The sequence below is a fragment of the Pinus tabuliformis genome, chromosome J (genome assembly GCF_031772625.1).
Source record: "Pinus tabuliformis cultivar Carrire ecotype Pingquan chromosome J, CPIR1, whole genome shotgun sequence".
Taxonomy (NCBI): domain Eukaryota; kingdom Viridiplantae; phylum Streptophyta; class Pinopsida; order Pinales; family Pinaceae; genus Pinus; species Pinus tabuliformis.
The window spans coordinates 1,191,017,871-1,191,038,446 of NC_142295.1; the positions used below are offsets into that span (position 1 = coordinate 1,191,017,871).

At 37.4% G+C, this 20,576-nt stretch overlaps 1 protein-coding gene across 4 annotated transcripts in view; it reads left to right on the forward strand.

Moving 5' to 3' along the window:
- OVA9 (glutamine-tRNA ligase, putative / glutaminyl-tRNA synthetase, putative / GlnRS) overlaps positions 1-20,125 on the forward strand; it is a 159,808-nt gene extending 139,683 nt beyond the window's left edge. For 3 of the 4 annotated variants that reach the window (XM_089379183.1, XM_089379182.1, XM_089379184.1), the window contains exons 20-24: positions 18,338-18,438; positions 18,825-18,930; positions 19,024-19,113; positions 19,293-19,422; positions 19,789-20,125. In XM_089379183.1, coding sequence (XP_089235309.1) covers positions 18,338-18,438; positions 18,825-18,930; positions 19,024-19,113; positions 19,293-19,422; positions 19,789-19,886 — 525 coding nt within the window. In that variant the 3' untranslated portion in view covers positions 19,887-20,125. Of the gene's footprint in view, positions 1-18,337; positions 18,439-18,824; positions 18,931-19,023; positions 19,114-19,218; positions 19,423-19,788 lie in introns of all 4 variants that reach the window. The other variant, XR_016248061.1, reaches the window with a different exon arrangement.
- Positions 20,126-20,576: the final 451 nt, after the last annotated feature.

Below are 20,576 nucleotides of genomic sequence, written 5' to 3' on the forward strand. Positions count from 1 at the left end.
AATGAATTTGATATTTTATATATATAAAAGGGAGAGACTCAGGGAGAGAGACACCTGGAGAATATATTTATATGTAAGAGAGATTATACATTATATATTTAAATTGATTTTAATATTTGAATATTTTGATTCATTATTAATTTTGATTATTATATAAATTATATAATTAAAAAAATATTTATATTTTTATATTTTAAAGTTTTTTATTATATAATATTACCACTCCCGATTAGCCGTTTCCTGTAAATTTTGGGGAAATCTCTAGCCGTTTCTGACACCCTTACGTAAGTTCCCGAAGTTCTTGTTGTAAAATGTAACTAGGTTCGGTCTTCATAATGACATGTAATTATGATCTTTGTAAATGATGAAATAAAGAGAATACAATTATTTTTGTAATGACTTCCGTCATGGGTTTCATGAGCAAGAGTTTTTATTTCTATATGGCTCCCAGGTATGAAGATATGTCAAAAAGTATTCTAGTTTATAGGACTGTCAAAATAGCCCTCCAAAAGATGAGCACGGTTCTCCTCTTCATGTCGGCCTCTAGAAGGAACAACTAACACAAGTCGGCTCACAAATAAAAGACACATCCCTTCATGTATACAGGTTGGCTTATTTATGGACAGACTACTATAAATACGTGGCTATGATCTTCACAGAAGGACAGTGCATAACTCGGCTATCTCTGAGATTTTCAGAGGTCAATTACAGTGCTAAGTTCGGATAAGGGTGTAGAAGAAAGTTTAGTGAAGGAGCTCAGTCTAAGGTATAGAAGTATATAGATAAGCTCAGATTCCTCTGAAGTTCAGAAAGGAGACTAGTTCAGATCATAGATAGGAGACACTAGTTTGGTTGGAACTCAGAAAATGATGAAGGGACAACAAGGATTTGTTTAAGGATTGATCACCGTCAGCAAGTTTGGATCTCTGAAATTAGGGTGGCAAAACATAGAGACAGAAGTTTGGATTTGGATGAATAGTTACAGTTAAGTTCAAATGTCATTACAGTCAAGAAATTCAGAGTTCTGTGAGATAGATTTGGTGCTATATCACGGTGATTTGGTGACATTACATTGACATGTTTCGGTACTATCTCTAGTGTATCTACAATTCATTAAGAAGATGATCTAAGTGTTAAGAAGGTCGATGAAGAAGAGAAGTCAAGAAGAAGAAATGAGTAGAACACAAAGAACTAGTGTCTTGATCACGGAGTGGCTAATAGGTCAAGGGTCTTGGTCTTGGTATTTCTCAATTGGAATCTCTATAAGAAGAATTTGTGCGGGTTTTCCTCTCAAAGAGTGAGAGGTTTTGGCCTTGGCTGATAGCCTACATGCTGTGTCTCTTGTCTATTTATGTTCATGTATTGGTTACTATTTGATGAAGAGGAACACTAATAATCTAATGCAAAGAAGATACTAATATGAAGAAGTAAAAAACTTTCACAAGTAGTCACTAATGAAAGAGAAATCCCTTAATGCTATTGCCCTAGATTTCTCAACATGGTATTAGAGCTATGGTGTTGAAGTCAAAGGAAGGGCATCTAATCAAAGAGACATTCAATGATCGAGTTTCATGAAGGGCATCAAAGCAAGTTGAAGGTTATCAAAGAAACAGATCAAGATCTACTTTGAAGAAGCAGTCTACAACAACAAAAGTTCCTTTTGATCCACTAGTCATCATCAAGATATCTACAAGGGAAGATAGCTTGAAGGACTTTAAAGATGTAGATCACATCATCTTGGAGAAAGTCGAAACCCTAGAAGCATTTCTAATTTACACTACAAGAGAAGTCAAAGTATATTGAAGGCGAGTAGGAATTGTCATCATTTTCAAGGTTATAAAGCAAGCAAGGATCCTCTCCTTGCCCTAGAAGAAGATCATTCGAGAAAGCAACAAATCATCCTCATCAAAAGCAACAACCTTTTCTATTGAATAAAAACTTTTTCATTTGGAAGAAGGTCATCCAAGATGGAGCACTAATACATCTTCTTCAACCATCATCAATGTGATCAAGTAGAAGAGTTCATCCTCACTTGTCAAGTAAGTATCTTTCACTCTTTAATAAAATTTGGTAAAATGACTTCATGCTTGCAAGGAGATCTATAAGCTGGCTGGGTCATCAAAATTCCTTGCATGAAAAAGGAGGATAGACTTAGTCCTCTAAAAAGTTGAAGTCATTTAACATATCAAAAGGTCTCCTCTGAATTCATGGAAAGGGATTCTTATTAAAGGTCCCTTCATATAGCAATATTGGAGACATCAATGAGATGTATATGATAATTGTTGAACACCTAATCCTAAATGGGTTAGTGTGGAAGCCGAATAGACCAAAGCAGTCCAAGAGACCTTGGGATCTGAAACCCAAGAGTCACATAATGTACTATAAATGTAAACCTCTTGTTAATAAAATGGTACTGCATGATTTATCTTTCATATTGTCTTTGCTTTCCATGTGTGTTTAACATGGTATCAGAGCAGGCGTATTCCTGCCCTGCATAATTATTTTTGAGCCATTTGTTTTATGACCCTTATCTGTATGTGCAAATCATTTCATGAATATTTTCTCATGAATATTTCTTCAGCTCAATTTTAGCTGCAACTTGATTATAGTGCTGCTAGTGTCTGTTGTCCATAAAATTTGCTGCCCCTCTGTCTGACTGTTGTCTGTTGTCCATAAAATTTGCTGCCCCTTTGTCTGACTGTTCAGATCTCCGACTGTCATAAACGTTTCAAAAAGGGCGTTTTTTTCACCTGCACTTTCATTGATTATTCTGTGCTCAGATATGAAATAATCTGCCTCTGCCTTATTCCAGCACTGCCTCATAACACATCTGTCCATTCTCAGAAGCGCTGTACGTTAAATTTCTTCATGAATAGCGCTGGTTCATGACTGACAATGCTGAGTGGTGTATGATGAATCTGCGTTGAAATGGTACTTGAAACGCTGACATGTTGAATGATGAGCCGTTTTGATGAACGCCCAGAATCCGCTCCTGTTGAATGCGTCGTACCAGGTGAAAGGCTATAATTCATGTCTTGCTGCCTGGTTGGCTATCCACTGCAAGTAAACTTGGTAATAGCCTTGGTGCCCTCAGATACCGCGTGCTTTGCCAATTCCTAGTGGAAAATGAGCCTGGCTGCAGTCTGAATCTCCCTGGAAGTGACCGTAGGCTTGTGATTATAAGTTGCAAGGCAACAGGCCTCTGCTGCAAGTTTTTCAAAGATGTCATTGATGAAAGAATTAATGATTCCCATCACCTTAGAAGATATTCCGGTGTCGGGATGCACCTGCTTCAAGACCTTGAATTTGTAGGCCTTGTATGTCTCTGTCCAAGTCCAACAAAGGCGGGAAGCAGCCGCTGTCGAATGTTATTCCATTGAAAATGCCTCTCTCAGGCCCTCATCAGTAGTGCGTTTCGATAGCGCGCTTACAAAGAGCTTCAGAGATGGCTCTGTCGGTTCTGTAGACAATCCCCTGATTGCAGAGGTATTCAATGTTGTAGACCGTGAAGCTATAAAAGGATCCTTTTCCATAAGAAGTACGTCTAATGTATTGCTATCAAAAACGCGCCTCGAAGCCATTTCCAATAGAGATATAGCGCAAGAGGGTAAGCTCCTCGAGAGAAGACCTACTAAGGTGAGACTACACTGTGGACATTTGTGTCCTTTTTCCTAAAGCTGAAGCATATATCCCCTGAAGAAGCCTCTAGAAAAGATGCTCCACCGATAGCGTAGGTAGCAACCTGCTCCTACTCCCGGTATATTCACAAGTAAATTGCAAGAATCGGTAGATACATTTCTCCTCCTCCTGGTATACGTTTCTCCCATACGACACATAGAAGCCTCACTGGTTCAGGCCCGGTACTGTTGCTCTCCGTGAAATCCGAAAATACCAGAAAAGCACTGAGCTTCTCATCAGAAAGCTGCCCTTCCAGCGGCTTGTAAGAGAGATTGCCCAAGATTTCAAAACAGACCTGAGATTCCAGTCATCAGCGGTGGCAGCATTGCAAGAAGCCGCGGAGGCATATCTTGTTGGTCTCTTCGAAGATACTAACCTCTGCGCCATTCACGCCAAGAGAGTCACCATTATGCCCAAAGATATTCAGCTCGCTCGCCGTATTCGGGGAGAGAGGGCATAGAACAAAGTTTTTTCGCTTATGAAAGTCAATGAAAAGAGCGGAGAAGTTGACAGAAGAAAAGAGAAGAGATGGCACGGACTAAGCAGACTGCTCATCGATACCACCCGGTTTTGAACGTTGCTCACAGGTTATATTCCACATCGCCTCCCTTCACCCGCAGTGCACATAATTGAGGCTGGAATGAAGCGTTGAACTTCCGTTGATCTTGAATCGTTTGATATGCCACCAGAGTCTGAATTGTGCAACACGATATCACAAAGATTGTCCATAATACACTTGGTTCATATTAACGTTGTCCGTTAGCTGTATTGTAGCCGAAGATTGCTAGGAGGGAAGAAAGATTGGCCCAGGGACCGACTGAGGCACCGACAACACCTGCACAACAGGCTGCAAGGGGAGCAAAGATGAAATGACGTGTCTGCTGTAGAACTTAGTTTTGCTAAAGTTTTTCCAGGCCTTGCTGAGCTTTCTAAGAGTTACTTCAGAAATGGAGAACAATAGAGAAACCAAAACTGTTGATTTTTTAATTGTAGAGTAGCGCAGCCTTGTAGCAATTTGATTTTAATGGGATCTCGATGTGTTATTATCTAGGACTGATTGGATGCATATGATGATATTTATTTACTTTTCCAAAACTGAGGCAAAACGTGCAAAGAACAAGGCAAGTCGTGAAAGGAAGACTCTTCACAATTGGATGTGCCTAACAGTTCTCCAAAGTTGTATATGTTATCTGTTATTCATTTATCAAGGTTGGAGCGTTCCATGTATGTTTGAAGACAAAGTTGATGTGACTCGTTTTAAAGTAGTAAGTTTTTAAAGTATCGGAGCTTTCATACACTTGCTGGAGAGTATTCTTGTACACAGGATTTCGTTTGTGAGCACTGAGAGTAGTGTAGGGATAGATATTTCTTGAGAATGATTTTTGTCAGAACTTGAAAGTAAGAACAACATTCAGTTCAAATTTACGGTGGTAATTGCACAGTTGGGAATCTTGTAATTATATAATTAAAACATTCAGCTAGACTGCCTGTCCTTGAGCAGCTGTACCTTGTAACAAAATACTTGAGAGGCAGGAACTAGTGATGATGCGTTTTGTGAATGTAGTTGGATCCTGCTGAAGAGTGGAGCATGCTTTGTTGGAAGTTAAATTCTCAGGTGAATTGAAGAAAATTCATTTTTTGAATGAGGAGTCTGTTTTCTGGATATCACCATTCTTTGTATGTTGAATCTATTGCAAGCTGATTGATTTGAAGTTGTTGCCATAAGTTTATTTGGTGTCCATCTTTTCCTCATTGTTTTACTATTTTGAGGTTAGAAATGGCTCCAATCGGCGCAATATTAGAGTTAGTGGACAATCTAATACTCTCTACTATGGATAATACAGTCAAAATCAGCAAGGATTTTCTCACCGATATTCATAGTTGTTTACAAGATGTACATGAAAAGATTGACTTTTTACAACTTGAATCTCAGCTTCAGCAAGAAGAATTAAAACAGAGGAGTCATCATTCCAAACATGTTTCTGTTCAGAACATTGAGATTGCATCCCATAAACAACAAGTCAATAATGTTACAGCTGGTTCAGATTTAGTACCCAATAAAGCAACAGTTGTACATGCAGATGCAGAAACTCAGTCTGCACTTCCCAAGCCCATCATCAGACCTTGGGAACAACTTGTCCACAACAAGCACAGAACGGGTCTTGGATATGACAAGGACTTGTCCTTTCATATTCCAGACTATGCCAAGCCCATTCAGTTTCAGAGTGCTGGATTCATTCATAACAGTTCACTTGCTCCTCATGACAGTTCACCTCCAGCTGTTCCAGATTCTGCCCCTCTTCCACAACAACAACAACAACAGATTGAGAAATGCCAACACTGTGATCGAGTTGGCCATCTGAAAGATCACTGTTTTGATCTTCATCCATGTAAGCACTGTCATAAAACCAGCCATTCTTCACACAGATGCTTCAGAAACAAACGTCCTGCAAGAACAAAGATTCATCTTGGATGGATCGCTTCTTGGCAATGGGCATCAACAGCCAAGAAGATATTCCAAACACATGTCAGAACTTGTTCCAGAGTATTGAACAGTCTTGCAGTTGAGTTTTCTCCATCATCTCACCTTGTATCTGACAGGGGGGGAAATGATGGTCATCTACAAGCTTCAAAGCCACATCAAGCGAGCCTGAGCCACAACCTGCCACACCAGTTTCAGAGTTGTAGCCAGAGACAAAGATGCCCGTGAACATGCCTTCAGTTGGCAATCTGAGACACTTCCTCTAGCAGAAGACTTCAGCTTCTTGCCAGTTTTGGAAGCATTCCAGGAACACAATTGAGAACACTTCCTCTAGCAGAAGACTCCAGCTTCTTGCCAGTTTTGGAAGAGTTCCAGGAATTGCATTAAGCATTCCAGAGTTGTTGGTCATCCTTAAACCATCATAGGTTGAGACTTCCCTTTTCAAGTTGAAGTTTTACCTTTTATGCGGGGTGAGACCTCCCTTTTATGGTTGAAGGTTTCCCTCTTTAAAACAATAGGATCACTTCCTCTAGCAGAAAACTTCAGTTTCTTGCCAGTTTTGGAAGAGTTCCGGGAACTGCACTAAGCGTTCCAGTGTTGGTGGTCATCCTTAAACCACTGCCCTTTATACCAACATTTCATAGAGCACATTCAGCCTAGTGCTGCCATGCATTTTTTGCACATTTTGTATTACAACTCTCTTCTTGGACTCATACATAACCCTTCGGATTAAGGGGGGGAATGTTGGACACCTAATCCTAAATGGGTTAGTGTGGAAGCCGAATAGACCAAAGCAGTCTAAGAGACCTTGGGATCTGAAACCCAAGAGTCACATAATGTACTATAAATGTAAACCTCTTGTTAATAAAATGGTACTGCATGATTTATCTTTCATATTGTCTTTGCTTTCCATGTGTGTTTAACAATAATCTAGTAGGAATACTCTCTGAAGATGCAGTCTACACAAAATTAAAGGTATCAAAGGATGAAGGATATCTTCATAACATATCAACTGCGAGATCTGGGAGAGATGAGAATATAATTATCGTTGATCTATAATGCACTAGCTGATGGACAAGGTAACAAATATCCACGAGGATAAGAAAGTTACCTCATTCAACAACTTGTGATTTCTATGCAAGATAGAAGAAGACAGGTTGAGGGCAAAAGTGTTGAAGGATCAAATGAAAGGATTCAAACACTTTGTCGAAATGAAAGAAGAACATAGCTAGGATCAAATGAAAGGATTCAGACACTTTGTCGAAATGAAAGAAGAACATAGCTAAGATTTAATGCTATGGACATTACAAGAAAGATTTTCCTAAGCTTAAGAAGGACAATAACAAGAAGGTTAGGGAAGAAGTCCATTTCTCTGAAGAAGTAGAGGAATCTGAAAGAAGGAAGTCCAAGGAAGAGAAGCATTAGAAGTAAGAGCTTGTGACATAACCATAGGGAAACATGAAGGACCGTTAGAACAAAATCTACGGTAGTCAACTTTGAAGGATATAGTTTTTGGTGACCTCATTGGAAGATCAAAGAAAGAAGTCATCTAAGACAAGTCTCATCATACAAGAGTTTAAAAGGGAAACATTTGCTAAACAAGGATATGCGAGATGGAATCCTCATTGGAGGATTCACCGATCTAGAAACGAAGCAAGTGTTTCATCATAAACTCCAACTTATCGAGGTCATGGGATGATGGTATGATGACATGAGAGATGAAACATATCAAGGGGTTGAAGATCTTTTTCAATCAAGGAAGCTGTTGAAAGAAGCCTAGATGACCTAAATATAAATAAGGTATGCTTGTATTTAATGTTATAAAGTCATGTCATATGGTTGCAGGTAACAAGGATCACTGCTTCTATTTGGAGAAGCATGATAAAAAAGGAATCTCCTCCTATGAAAGAATGTCCGAAATACACGAGTCACACTAGATGAAATCAACATAATATGTCCTCATATGAAGTATGAGGTCGTTGACTACGGTTGAATAACTCTGATTAGAAGCCCTTGGGAATGAAGTGTGTGAAAAGATAAGAAGAGATCATGATAATATGCAACAAAGAAAGAAGGCATTCAACATCCGAAGTCCAAGAAGATTTGACTAGAAGATCTCTCGGAAGAATGTGAAGACTCTGATGGAAGTCGGAAAAAGATAGAGACCCTTGACACTGAACATCTGTGGGAGATGTGTCAATCTGCATGCAGGATGCTGATACTTACAGGAAGATGTCATGGTGAAAGATCATCACAAAGGTAATTCTAATTTGAAGTGTACATTGATTATTTTTGAACTAACATCTGGTTGGGCTTATGTAGAACTGTAAAAGGGAAGATCTGTGAATGACTTCCAAGCAGACCATATGGAAGGATGTAATGTTCTTCCGGAAATATGGCATGAAAGCAGAATGACATGAAGCAAAGCCAGATGGAAAATCTAATGGATCACTTTCTGATGAGTTGAGGACATGACTAACTCATGAATAAAGTGATGGATGATCTATGCCCTATATATAGAAGTTCCCAAAAGTTGAAGACTCCTTAAAGAAATTCATGACATCGAAGAAAGGAGCTCTTCATGCAGCTGATTGTTTTAGGATCTCCACATGAAGAGCTACTATAGGTCCCTGGTTAAGAGGGAGCTTGAGAAGAAGTTTCTTACTTGGAAGAAACTCAGAAATTCCTAAGCCAGAAGCTTAGGTACATTCCTCTGTGATAGGAATGAGTACATTCCTTTAATGGAATAAAACCTCCCGGTATAAAAAGGAGCGATAGACACGTTGTTTTGTTCTTCACCTGGGAAGACAAAATGGAGGATTGTGTAATCATTTGGCATCCGATGCTCTTAGGGGATGAGATAGGGCATCCCAGGAAAGAGTAGTCATGGAGGACCGATATTCTTTTGGGACTGGGGAGTCCAAGAAAAGAATAGTCCTTATGGAGCATATCTTGAGAGAACTCGAGTGGGGTATGTTCCTAGAGAGACAATGATGAGTATGTCTATAAATCATTGGTCTCGCCAGCATTGTGCTATGATCTTGTGGAGAGATAGAGTTGTTAGTCAAGGCCTTGCTATATAACAATGCTGGTTGGTATGATGCTATACAAATGAGTTACAAATCCGAATTCTTCTTATGAGAAATTCTTCAGATTGAGAATGACCAAGTACCATTATGAATACTTCCCTACTTAAGAGGGAGTGTTGTAAAATGTAACTAGGATCTGTATTCATAATGACATGTAATTATGATCTTTGTAAATGATGAAATAAAGAGAATCAAATTATTTTTGTAATGCCTTGCTTCATGGGTTTCATGAGCGAGTGTTTTTATTTCTAGATGGCTCCCATTGAGAGCTTTAGGATTTGTCAAAGAGTCAATGTCATGTATGAAGATATGTAAAAAATATTCTAGTCTATAGGATTGTCGAAATAGCCCTTCAAAAGACGAGCACAATTCTCCTCTTCATGTCGACCTCTAGAAGGAACAACTAACACAAGTTGGCTTACGAATAAAAGACACATCCCTTCATGTATACAGGTCAACTTATTTATGGACAGACTACTATAAATACGTGGCTATGATCTTCAAAGAAGGACGGTTCATAGCTCTGCTATCTCTGAGATTTTCGGAGGTCAATTACAGTGCTAAGTTCGGATAAGGGTGTAGAAGATAGTTTAGTGAAGGAGCTCAGTCTAAGGTATAGAAGTATAGAGATAAGCTCGGATTCCTCTGAAGTTGAGAAAGGAGACCAGTTCGGATCACGGATAGGAGACACTAGTTCGGATGGAACTTACAAAATGATGAAGGGACAACAAGGATTTTTATAAGGACTGATCATAGTCATCAAGTTTGGACCTCTGAAATTAGGGTGGAAAAACGCAGAGACAAAAGTTCGGATTTGGATGAATAGTTACAGTCAAGTTCAATTGTCATTACAGTCAAGAAATTCAAACTTCTATGAGAAAGTCTTGGTGTTATAAAGAAAACACAATTTAGCAATGGATACCTCAAATTCAGTGCTATATCACAATGATTTGGTGACATTACATTGACATGTTTCGGTACTATCTCTAGTGTATCTACAGTTCGTTAAGAAGATCATCTAAGTGTTAAGAAGGTCGATGAAGAAGAGAAGTCAAGAAGAAGAAACAAGCAAAAGACAGAGAACTAGTGTCTTGGTCTTTTAGTGGCTAATAGGTCAAGGGTCTTGGTCTTGGTATTCATCAATTGGAAAGAAGAATTTGTGTGGGTTTTCCTCTCAAAGAGAGAGGTTTTGGCCCTGGCTGATAGCCTACATGCTGTCTCTTGTCTATTTATGTTCATGCATTGGTTACTGTTTGATGAAGAAGTACACTAATAATATAACGCAAAGAAGATTCTAATCTAAAGAAGTAAAAAATTCACAAGCAGTCACTAATGAAAGAGAAATCCCCTAATGCTAATGCCCTAGATTTCTCAACAGTTCCCACGTTCCAGAAAGTCATGCAACGTAGGTAATTAGCAATGTTTGGGTATGTCAAGGGTCGATTGGGTGAAGAATGATGAGTTTAGAAAAAACTTATTTGGGTGGATGTTCTCCTAGAGTAACATGTGATAGTGTGATGAAGGGTTTCATGTACATGAGATTCTGAAGGACTAAATATTGGAACCCTAATTTGCACTTGTTTTACTTTTCAAAGGTCTAATTTGCTTCACATAAATTAAATATTATGCTCAAAACCATAAGTTGAATTGTTGGAGAGACTTGTCACAATACTTGTTTTATTAAAACCAAAGAGCTAAAGTTGCTTTGTCAAGAATGCTGCTAAAAGGTCCATTTGTTGAGTAAAGCTTGAGGTTTGACGTTATCTTAAGTATGGAAATGAAAGCCAAATCCACAAACACTAAAAGCATGAGATTATTTTTGGGAATAAAAAGCATGTTAATCATATCCATTCTCTTATAGGGAACAAGGCATCGTCTTGGTGGTGGTTTGGTGCTTTAAATGATGATTCAAGAGAACAAAAATGTTTTCAAAACCCTTCAAGGAAATTAAAGGTAGGACAACAAGAAAAAGTGAGGAATAAATGCACAAAGGAGGGTTGAAACAGGAATGAACTATCCTTTCAAAAAAACGTGCAAACTAGGAAAATGAGAGTTGGAAAAGGGGGGGGGGGGGGGAAACATCTAGTGGATGAGTAGAAAACTTAAAACAACAAGTTAACTCTCAGGAAACACATTATTGACAACAAATTACAACATCTTAAATTAGAAAAATGCTAGTTGAAGGCGACTCAACTGCTAAAGGAATGCTTTTCTAATCTAAGTCACATGGTTCATCTTTGTGTTCAAATCTGACTGCAATGGAAATTGATAAAAGTTCGTTTAAGCTTGATGAAGTTAGATACACTTTGTTATTAAATTCAGTATATATATATAAAGTTAAATTTAAATTATATAATTTATATTAATTTTAATACAAAATTTATATTTAATGAACTATGTAAAAGTTTTTAAGTTTATAATGAGTTATATATATATATAATCTTAAATCTGTTATATACACTTCAAAGTTAAAACCTGTAGGGGGTGGCCAACTCTGCTTGCCTTGTTATTTGGGTGGACGCATAGGTGTGAAATCTAAATGGTATCCACTGTAACTTGCAAATGTAGCTACGTAGAAACCTGCACAACTATCACTACAGTTGAGCATTGATAAAATAACCGTCAGCGACAGTCGGGCCTATTTGCTCCATAATTTGCATTGATGTTGAGGTGTGTAAAATTCAATTGTTATTCGCTATAATCCACAAATCCATAGCCAGGAACCTGCACACATATCCCAACGTTGGAGAATTGACACTATTTGATATATATCGTGTTGAAATTCTGATGTTCTATGTTGTTACAATCACCTAAATCAAAAGGTTCTTTACATTGCAAAATAAGTTAAGTAATTGTAGATAGAACATAAATCATATAAACCATATGCACAGTGGAAAACAACCAAGAACTCAATGAGACACAGAGAAGTTAGGTCAAAGACCAGGGCAAAACCCACAAGGGGAAAAGTTGAAAACCCAACCAGATTCATCTTCTATTAGAAATCAATTGTTCAACAGAGATACAAAGTACAATGAAAGAATGAAGAAGTTCACGCAAATCCAAAGAAGATCTTTGATAGCAGTAGCTAGTGCAAACACTAAATCACTTTCGCTCTCCAAGGTTTGCTCTTGCACGTCAAGAATCTCTCTCTCTCTCTCTCAATCTTCCTCTAGACTCTCCAACTCTCTCTTTCTCAAGTTGGAGTTCTCCTTTCACAAGCACAAGTAACTGTGTCATGTGAGGATGAGAGGCACAAATATATAGGAAGAGCAAGGGGGTCGAATTCATGAGGGAGTAACTCCTATGCCTTGAGGAGGAGTTACATATGCCAAAATAGGAGTGTAACTTATGCCATAAAGGAGAGGAGTGTAACTTATGCATTAAAGAGGTGTAAGAGGAATCTTTTTATGATGAGTCATTAAAGTGTGTAAGAGAGTGTAAGAGGTGTGTAAGAGCATTAAAGAGAGAGAGGAATGAATCCATTAAGAGAGAGAGAGAGTAACATATGCATTAATTGAGGGGAGTTACATATGACATGATTGAGTCTCATGATTGAGAGACTTGAATTTCTTTTTAATAATAATATAATAATATCATAAAGAGGATAATAGTAATAATAATAATAATAATAATAATATTGATGATTAAGTTAAAAATTAAACAATTGAGATTGATTAAGGACAAGTTAAATGATTTTCCATCATGTATATATGATTACTAATAATAATAATAATAATAATATATATGATTACTAATAATAATAATAATATCGATGATTAAGTTACAAGTTAAACAATTGAGATTGATTAAGGACAAGTTAAATGATTTTTCATCATGTATATATGATTACTAATTGATGGAAGGTGATTTACTATTTTTGGAAGGTCATGGTTGCAAAGATAGTCATGACTTTCTATTTTTAGAAAGTCACTTTAGAAAGGTCAGAAATGAAATTTATTCAAGGAAATTCATCTCACGATTGCCAATTTTCAACATATCGCACATGGACTGAATTAGGTTGGACTCCATATTCTGGCATCGACCTCCCAGATTTGACAGTTACAGTGAGTGGCATTTTCCTCTCCCTCTTAGCCCCTTAACATGTCGAGTATGCATAGAAGTTTGCTGAATTTTAACCTATGTTTTGAGATTGGCCTAAATTAGAATTTCAAGCTTCAAATGTGGCGAACCTAGTGACTTAGTTGCTAATCATTGTTGGAAAACACTCATTCAACAAGTAGGGGAAAACCCTGTCAAAATAACAGTTAAAGTTGGTTGGCATCCATGTAAAATATGTAGAAGCATTCTTTTCTTGCATTATTTTTATTTTTTTGACAAAAATGAGTAGAATTTGTATTAAAATCTGCCCTTGGACATAACAATTACTTGGGAAGTGAATTACAATATATTCTTCTTCGGCTAATGGCACTTTCAAAAAAGCTATGACACCAACCTCCCAATAAGAGCAGGGAGGGAAAAGTTCCAATACTACTAAGTCTTCGGGTTTTTATTCCTACTGTTACAAAGGAGCAGGAATAAATGGTAACAAACTGTTTACATGGAAAAATGCAAAAACAATACATTTCTATAAATTGCTAGAGGAGTTACCACAACTTGGCCCATGGAAGTCAGAACCAAATTTCTTTCTACTATGATCTTTCTTACTCCTTGCTACTGGTGGGGTGGAATGCTGCTTTTTAAGCACCTTTGAATAGGAAGGGGGAGAAGAGGAGGACTTCTTCTCAACCACCTTAGTAGATTTTTAATTTTTTAGTATAGAGACCTTCGAGGAAGGCTTTCCCGCCGCTGTAGGAGGGGTCTGACCTAGATCCTCTTCATTGTTCAAATTAGGAGGGGCCTTTGGACTACGGATATTTGGCTGATCCACTTGGGCATCAAGATTCTCACTTTCTTCTTCAGAAGCATTCAAGGACTTAAAAGTTGTTTTTGGGAAGAGGCTGATGCTTAGGTTCAACCTTACCAGTCTGTTGTTTTTGATTGCCATGCTTCTTATGCTTCCTTTTAACGAGAGTGAATCCTTGCATGTTTTCCCCTTGCTTAGAAGGAGGCGATGGAGTTGGGCAGCTTCGAGAAGCTGAAACTTTTAGACAACTTTTTGCAAAGTGTCCATACTCGTGACACAAATTATGTTTGAAAATAACTTTTTTGTAATCCAGACCATAGAGATGAGATCTGTTGAAAAATGTAACTAGGTTTGGTCTTCATAATGACATGTAATTATGATCTTATGTAATGAAATGTAAATAAGAAAAATTATTATATTGACTTGCTTCATGGGTTTCATGAGCAGGGGATTTTGTTTTTGAGTCAAGACTCCCATTGAGAGTCTTTAGGATTTATTTGTCATCTTGTCATAAAATGTTAGAGTCATTGTCATGTAAATGAAGTCATGTTACACTTTGTAAAAGGTCATCTTGTCTATGTAAAAGTATCCTCCAAGAACTTGTCACCTAACCCCTTCAAGTCGGCCTACAAACAATGAAGGAACTCTCTAGATGATGTCGGCCTAACTCCAACTGTCAAGTCGGCCTCAAGACCCAGTGAAGAGGTGTATAAATAGCCTAACTCGACCTCCATTTGAAGCAAGAAGTTCGATCTGAATTCGGTCTAGAAAGAAGTGCGAAGAAAGGGTGAAAAGGAGTGCGAAGAAGGAGCAACAAAGGGAAGTGCGAAGTTTCTTTTGGAAGACTATCTTCTGGGTATAACGAAGTTTCTTCTGGGCAGTGCAAAATTAGTGCAACGAAGTTTCTTCTGGGCAGTGCAAAGTTTCTTCTGGGTAGCAAGAGAAGGATTCTTCTAAGAAATCAAAGTAAAGACCTAGAGACCGAGTTTCTCTAGGGAAAGCCGAGAAGTAGTAAGAAGGATAGAGGCCGAGTTTCTCTAGAAGGAGCCGAAGAGAGCAGTTCTAGATCAAGAAGAAAGGCAAAGGAAGGAAGAGGCAGAGCATCAAGGTTAGCGACAAGATTCTTGAGAGGATACGAGAGTCAAGGGTTTGTGCCATGGTCTTGGTACTTCTCAATTGAAGATCTAGAAGAAGAATTTTTGATTGGGTTTTCCTCTCAATAGGTGAGAGGTTTTGGCCCTGGCTGAAGAAGCCTACATACTGTGTCACTTATCTTTTATGCATGGTGGTAATTGTCTTGATGAAAGAACACATTAATAAGCTAACGAAGAAAAGACTATAAGATAAAGAAGTAAAAGTGTATCACAAGCAATTATCAAGCAGAGAAATTGTTAACTTTGAATGCCCTAGATTTCTCAACAAGACCACCTATCTAGATTGAGCTGAATCGCCTCAAGGAGGCCTTTGGAGAAATCCATTGCAACACAAATTTGAGGGCACGAATAATTATGCCCTTTTTCCATATCACTAGTAATATATGTGCCCAACTTATTTCCTATGGCCTTAAAAATGGCTCCACCCCAGAAAATAAGGGGCAAAAGGTAATCTGATTAAATTTCCATTAAATGGATTAAATTCAAGAGACCAATGAGTGAGAAACAAACCTATAATGCCCATGAAATAGGGAACCGATATGTAGATGTTGAACCTATCTTCCTGATTTGCAAAGAGAAATAAATAATATCCATTTCCGCAATAGATAATGTTCTTGGGTTCATGATTTGCCCAGTTGTCAAAAGCCCAGCCTTTAAAAACTTCAAAACTTCGCCACAGACCAGTGAACTTTCCTAGTAACCTGTTTTCCTTCAAGAATACCACATTCTCTTTCATTGAGGAGAGAAACCCCAGATCCAAAGATGGGTTTGATTCTGTTTTCTTCACAAATTTATTTAGGGTGCTCATTGTGCCCACAAGAAGCACACATTCAACAAAACAACCCCAAAACCCTGGTGATGGTTGGTCATAGGCAAGCAACTTCTGGTAGCAAAAAGCTCAGATCTATGCACATAATACATTTGATCTACACTTCACTCTGACGGATCTAATCTCCCCTGCACCAGCAGATAATAACAGCTATGGAAACTAGAACACAAGAGAGCACTGGCATGATTCAGTTCAACAAGCTTGCAGATGGAATAATTTGACTGCATCCTTGCTGCAGTAGACAAATGACGCTACAAGAGGCAAGGTGACGACAACCTTGTTCCAAATTTCTGCAATGGAACACAGATGAGGCTGGCGTACAGTCCACGCACAGAGAATCAAGGGGTGCTATCTGCAAATTCGATGGCAGCACCAGCATCCAATGAAGTTCGCAGTGGCTAGGGTTTCCTTGGCCATTGGGAGAAGGGAGCTGCGGAGCACCAGACCATCGAGTTTTAAAAATTATGTAATAATGTTCTTAACCTCAACTAGGGACTACTCTTTTCTTGCATTATACTCCATGTGTTGCAGTTCTTATGTACAGAGTTAAGTCACTGTGATTAGTTTAGACAGTTTTCTTTCAGAGCAGATTGTAGTAGCAAATGCCTTCTCTCTCTTTCATTGTCTAGACCTTAGAGCACTATTTCAATTGCAAGCAAGGAGATCAATGGAAGCATATCACTTGTGATAAGTGTGATGTAATAATCAATCTCTTTGGTAACATGTGATTTGGGACAATTATACTTTCTTCTATCTCCTTGAATCTATTGGTTGTCATTGGTTAAATTCTTTTGTAGTGTTATGCTAATTTATGGTGCATTTACATTGAATTTTTATCCCAACGGTGTGCATTCATTTTCCCCACTTACAGTGATTTGTCGTTACAACTATCTTTATGCAATGATCTTAACCACTTTTATTTTTTGCTGAGTTCATCCTTGCTTTGATTGTGTATAGGCAACACAAGAGCGAGTTAATATTATTGTGTGTTAATCAATTAGTGTATTACCCAAAAATCTTAGGCTGATATCAACACACAATTCCCGGGAAACTCCCATGACCCTAGAAAAGCACCAATCTGAACAGAGAGGCTTCCAATGGTGGCAGGGTTGGTTGTATACAATTATTAGGCAAGTCTACTGATTGCAGATTTGCCTGATAACGGGGTTCAATTCTCTAATATTTGAACTTTGTTGAAGCACACTCAAGCAATATGGTTTCAGTTTACGTAATATTGGAGGTTTTTATTGATGTACACTAAGGTAAACGACGTGCTTACATCTTATATCCACTATATAATATGATTGTAGTAGATGCAATAATTATCTTGGTCATGAACATAAAATTTAAAAGGTGACATTAAGATATAGGGGCATTTAAGGAAACTTAGATCATTGGATAAGTGGTTAAATACAGTGGAATTGTGTGTTAGTCTAGGCACATTCACATGAATTTTTGGAAACTAAATCATCCGTCCTATAGGTGGCTATTGATGATCTTGGCCATTTAGAGCATATTAACTTTGTCCTCAAGGCCAAGGTCATTAGGTTAGGCAAATTTTATGGATGATATTCAAAATTCATTGAATCTGATAAAATTGAAATTTGTCAAGAGTTTGCCAACATTTAAATGTATTTTTCATGGTAAATTTAAAGCAATGTAATTAGATCCAGATCGCTCACTGAGTAGATCGACCCCAATAATCAGAAACATATAGGAATTGATAAAAATTGGAAGCAAAAATATGCTGATCAAATAATACATAATTATGTTTAAAGTTTGACTAAAAAATATATATTCATGTAGATCCATTTGAATTCAAACCATTAGAAACAAATATGTAAAGTTTTCTCATGTTGATAGCAAGGGGCATATCATGAGAACCTGGGTAAAGGAAGTAATTTAAGTGCGCATATTATGATCTGCTGTGTTTTAATATATTGCAGTGATCTGATTTAATTTGACGAACCCATTTTTGTTATCTAGTTGCTTTAAGCATAAATTGGATATTAATTGTTGCAATCACTATTTGCTTTCTTTCAAATATTTATTTTTTAGTCACTTGAACCAGGATATGTTATGTTCTTACTCAAATGCATATTATAACATGCCACATTTTAATTTATTTTAAGAATTTTGATCTTTGACAAGCCTTGCATGGAAAGCTTGAGAAATTGAGTGCAAATGCACATTATAGGGAGGTTGTGTACTTTGTCTAATCTATACGACCTAAATCTGCAGGTACCATTTACAAATGTTATTTACATTGAAAAATCAGATTTCCGAATGAAGGATTCTAAAGATTACTATGGTCTTGCTCCTGGGAAAACTGTCTTGCTTAGGTATGTTGTCTGCATTATTTGGAATTACCTATGTTCAACAAAAACATCGGTCAGCTAGAATTCCTTGTTGGACACACTTGCAAATTACAATATCAATTTCCATTTGGTCCCATTATTTATTGGACTTTTATACACTAAAAACTCAGTATATCCTCTTTTACAGCAATGCTATTTTATCCTAGTTGTTTGTAAGAATAAGCTAATCTTGTAGCGAAAGGGCCCTCTTTCTGCCACAAATCCGCTAAGAATCAGTCGGAAATTTCAGGCATTAGCTGAATTCCATTATAATCTGAGCTCTGTGCATGGTAGAACAATGCCACTAGGAGTTTTTCGTATTAATTGGTTGGTTTGTTTTAGAGAACATGGCATGTTTCTTCTCTTTGCAGGTATGCGTTTCCAATAAAATGCACAGAAGTTATTTTTGGAGATGACAAGGAGAGTATTGTTGAACTTCGTGCTGAGTATGACCCAACCAAGAGCATAAAGCCAAAGGTTATGATTTGCTTTTGCTTTTGGCTTCGATTGTTGAACCATTACCTTTTTATGAATTATTGTAACAAATAATTACTTTTCTTTGTAATGCAGGGAGTTCTGCACTGGGTTGCAGAACCATCTCCTGGAGTAGATCCAGTTAAAGTAGAGGTTAGGCTGTTCGAGAAACTCTTTCTATCCGAGGTTTGTAACATACTTTATTAGAGCACAATAATACTTCTAATGATAAATTCATAGATAAAATACTACCTATTAGTTTGATTTATATTTATCATTTGATTTGCTCAGAATCCCAGTGAACTGGATGATTGGCTGGCTGATGTTTTTCCGTTTGATTTGAATTTATCATTTGACTTGCTCAGAATCCCAGTGAACTGGATGATTGGGTGGCTGATCTAAATCCGAACTCTAAAGAGCTGATACCAGAGGCATATGCAGTCCCCAATTTGGCACAGGCTAAATTTGGTGACAAATTCCAGTTTGAAAGGCTAGGTAGGTTGCTTTCCACAAGTGCTTGTGCTTCAATGCAAAATATCTGTAATGTTCTTCAATAAGGAGTTGTTGGTATGAAGCAACATTGATGATATAACTTATCTTGAAGGCAACTGGAAGTTTGTAGATGAAAGATCTGTGAAGTTGAATCATACTAAAACAAAAGTAGGTATATCCACATTCACCAGTTATGTTGGTGGATATACCCAACTTAGGAGGCAGTTTAATCCTTTAGGGAGAAGTGCTTGATTTTGTAGCAGTTGTCAGTGATCTCACAGTACATGCTTCAACCAGTTTTTCATGTTGGTCAGCAGATGTTATATATGTTTCTGTCTGAGTTCTGCTTATGATTAACCTGTTTTGCAGGATATTTTTCTGTTGATCAAGATTCGACCCCAGAGAAGATAATTTTCAACCGAACTGTTACTTTACGTGATTCCTACGCTAAGTTGGTCAACAAGTAGACCCTCTAGTATGGTGTTTAAATCAATTGAGGTCCATAGTCTCGATCTCGAGTGTAATTAAGAAGTTAATTTGGTTCTTTGTATTTTTATTCATTTACACGCTTGGTAAGCTTGTCAGCATACTCCATAGAGTTTTTGAAATACATAGGGCCTTTTAGTTTTGTGAATATTTATGTATCGTCCATTGATATTAAAGAATAAAAATCAAATATAAATTTTGGTCTTGCAAATTTAACTGATATCAGTTGTGCTGCATGGTTTGTTCCCATTTCTAGTATCTTTAAATTTGTTTCATATTTTCCTATTGCTGTTCAGTTGGGCAATTGAAGTCGAGATTGATTTTTCCTTTTCTGAGGAGCATCAATAAACATTTAAACTGTTAGGGCCTTGTGAATCTAACCAACATTGTGATTAAACATTACGGTGTGTCCGCTCCCTATTCATTGTTGGATCAACCCAAAGTGAGGGGATGCAATCACCTTAGACTATTTTAAACTCATAATTTCTCACTTTTTTTTGCATCTTTGTGAGATTCAATAATATTGGGATCATATTGCTCATGGTAAGCTCAACTTTCAAATTACAGCCCACGAGGTTACATTGGACTTTTCTTTGAATCTAAGTTATTACTTGCTTTAACATGCTTCTTGGATTGTAAATCTTGTCCCTGACCTTTGTTTCCATTATATT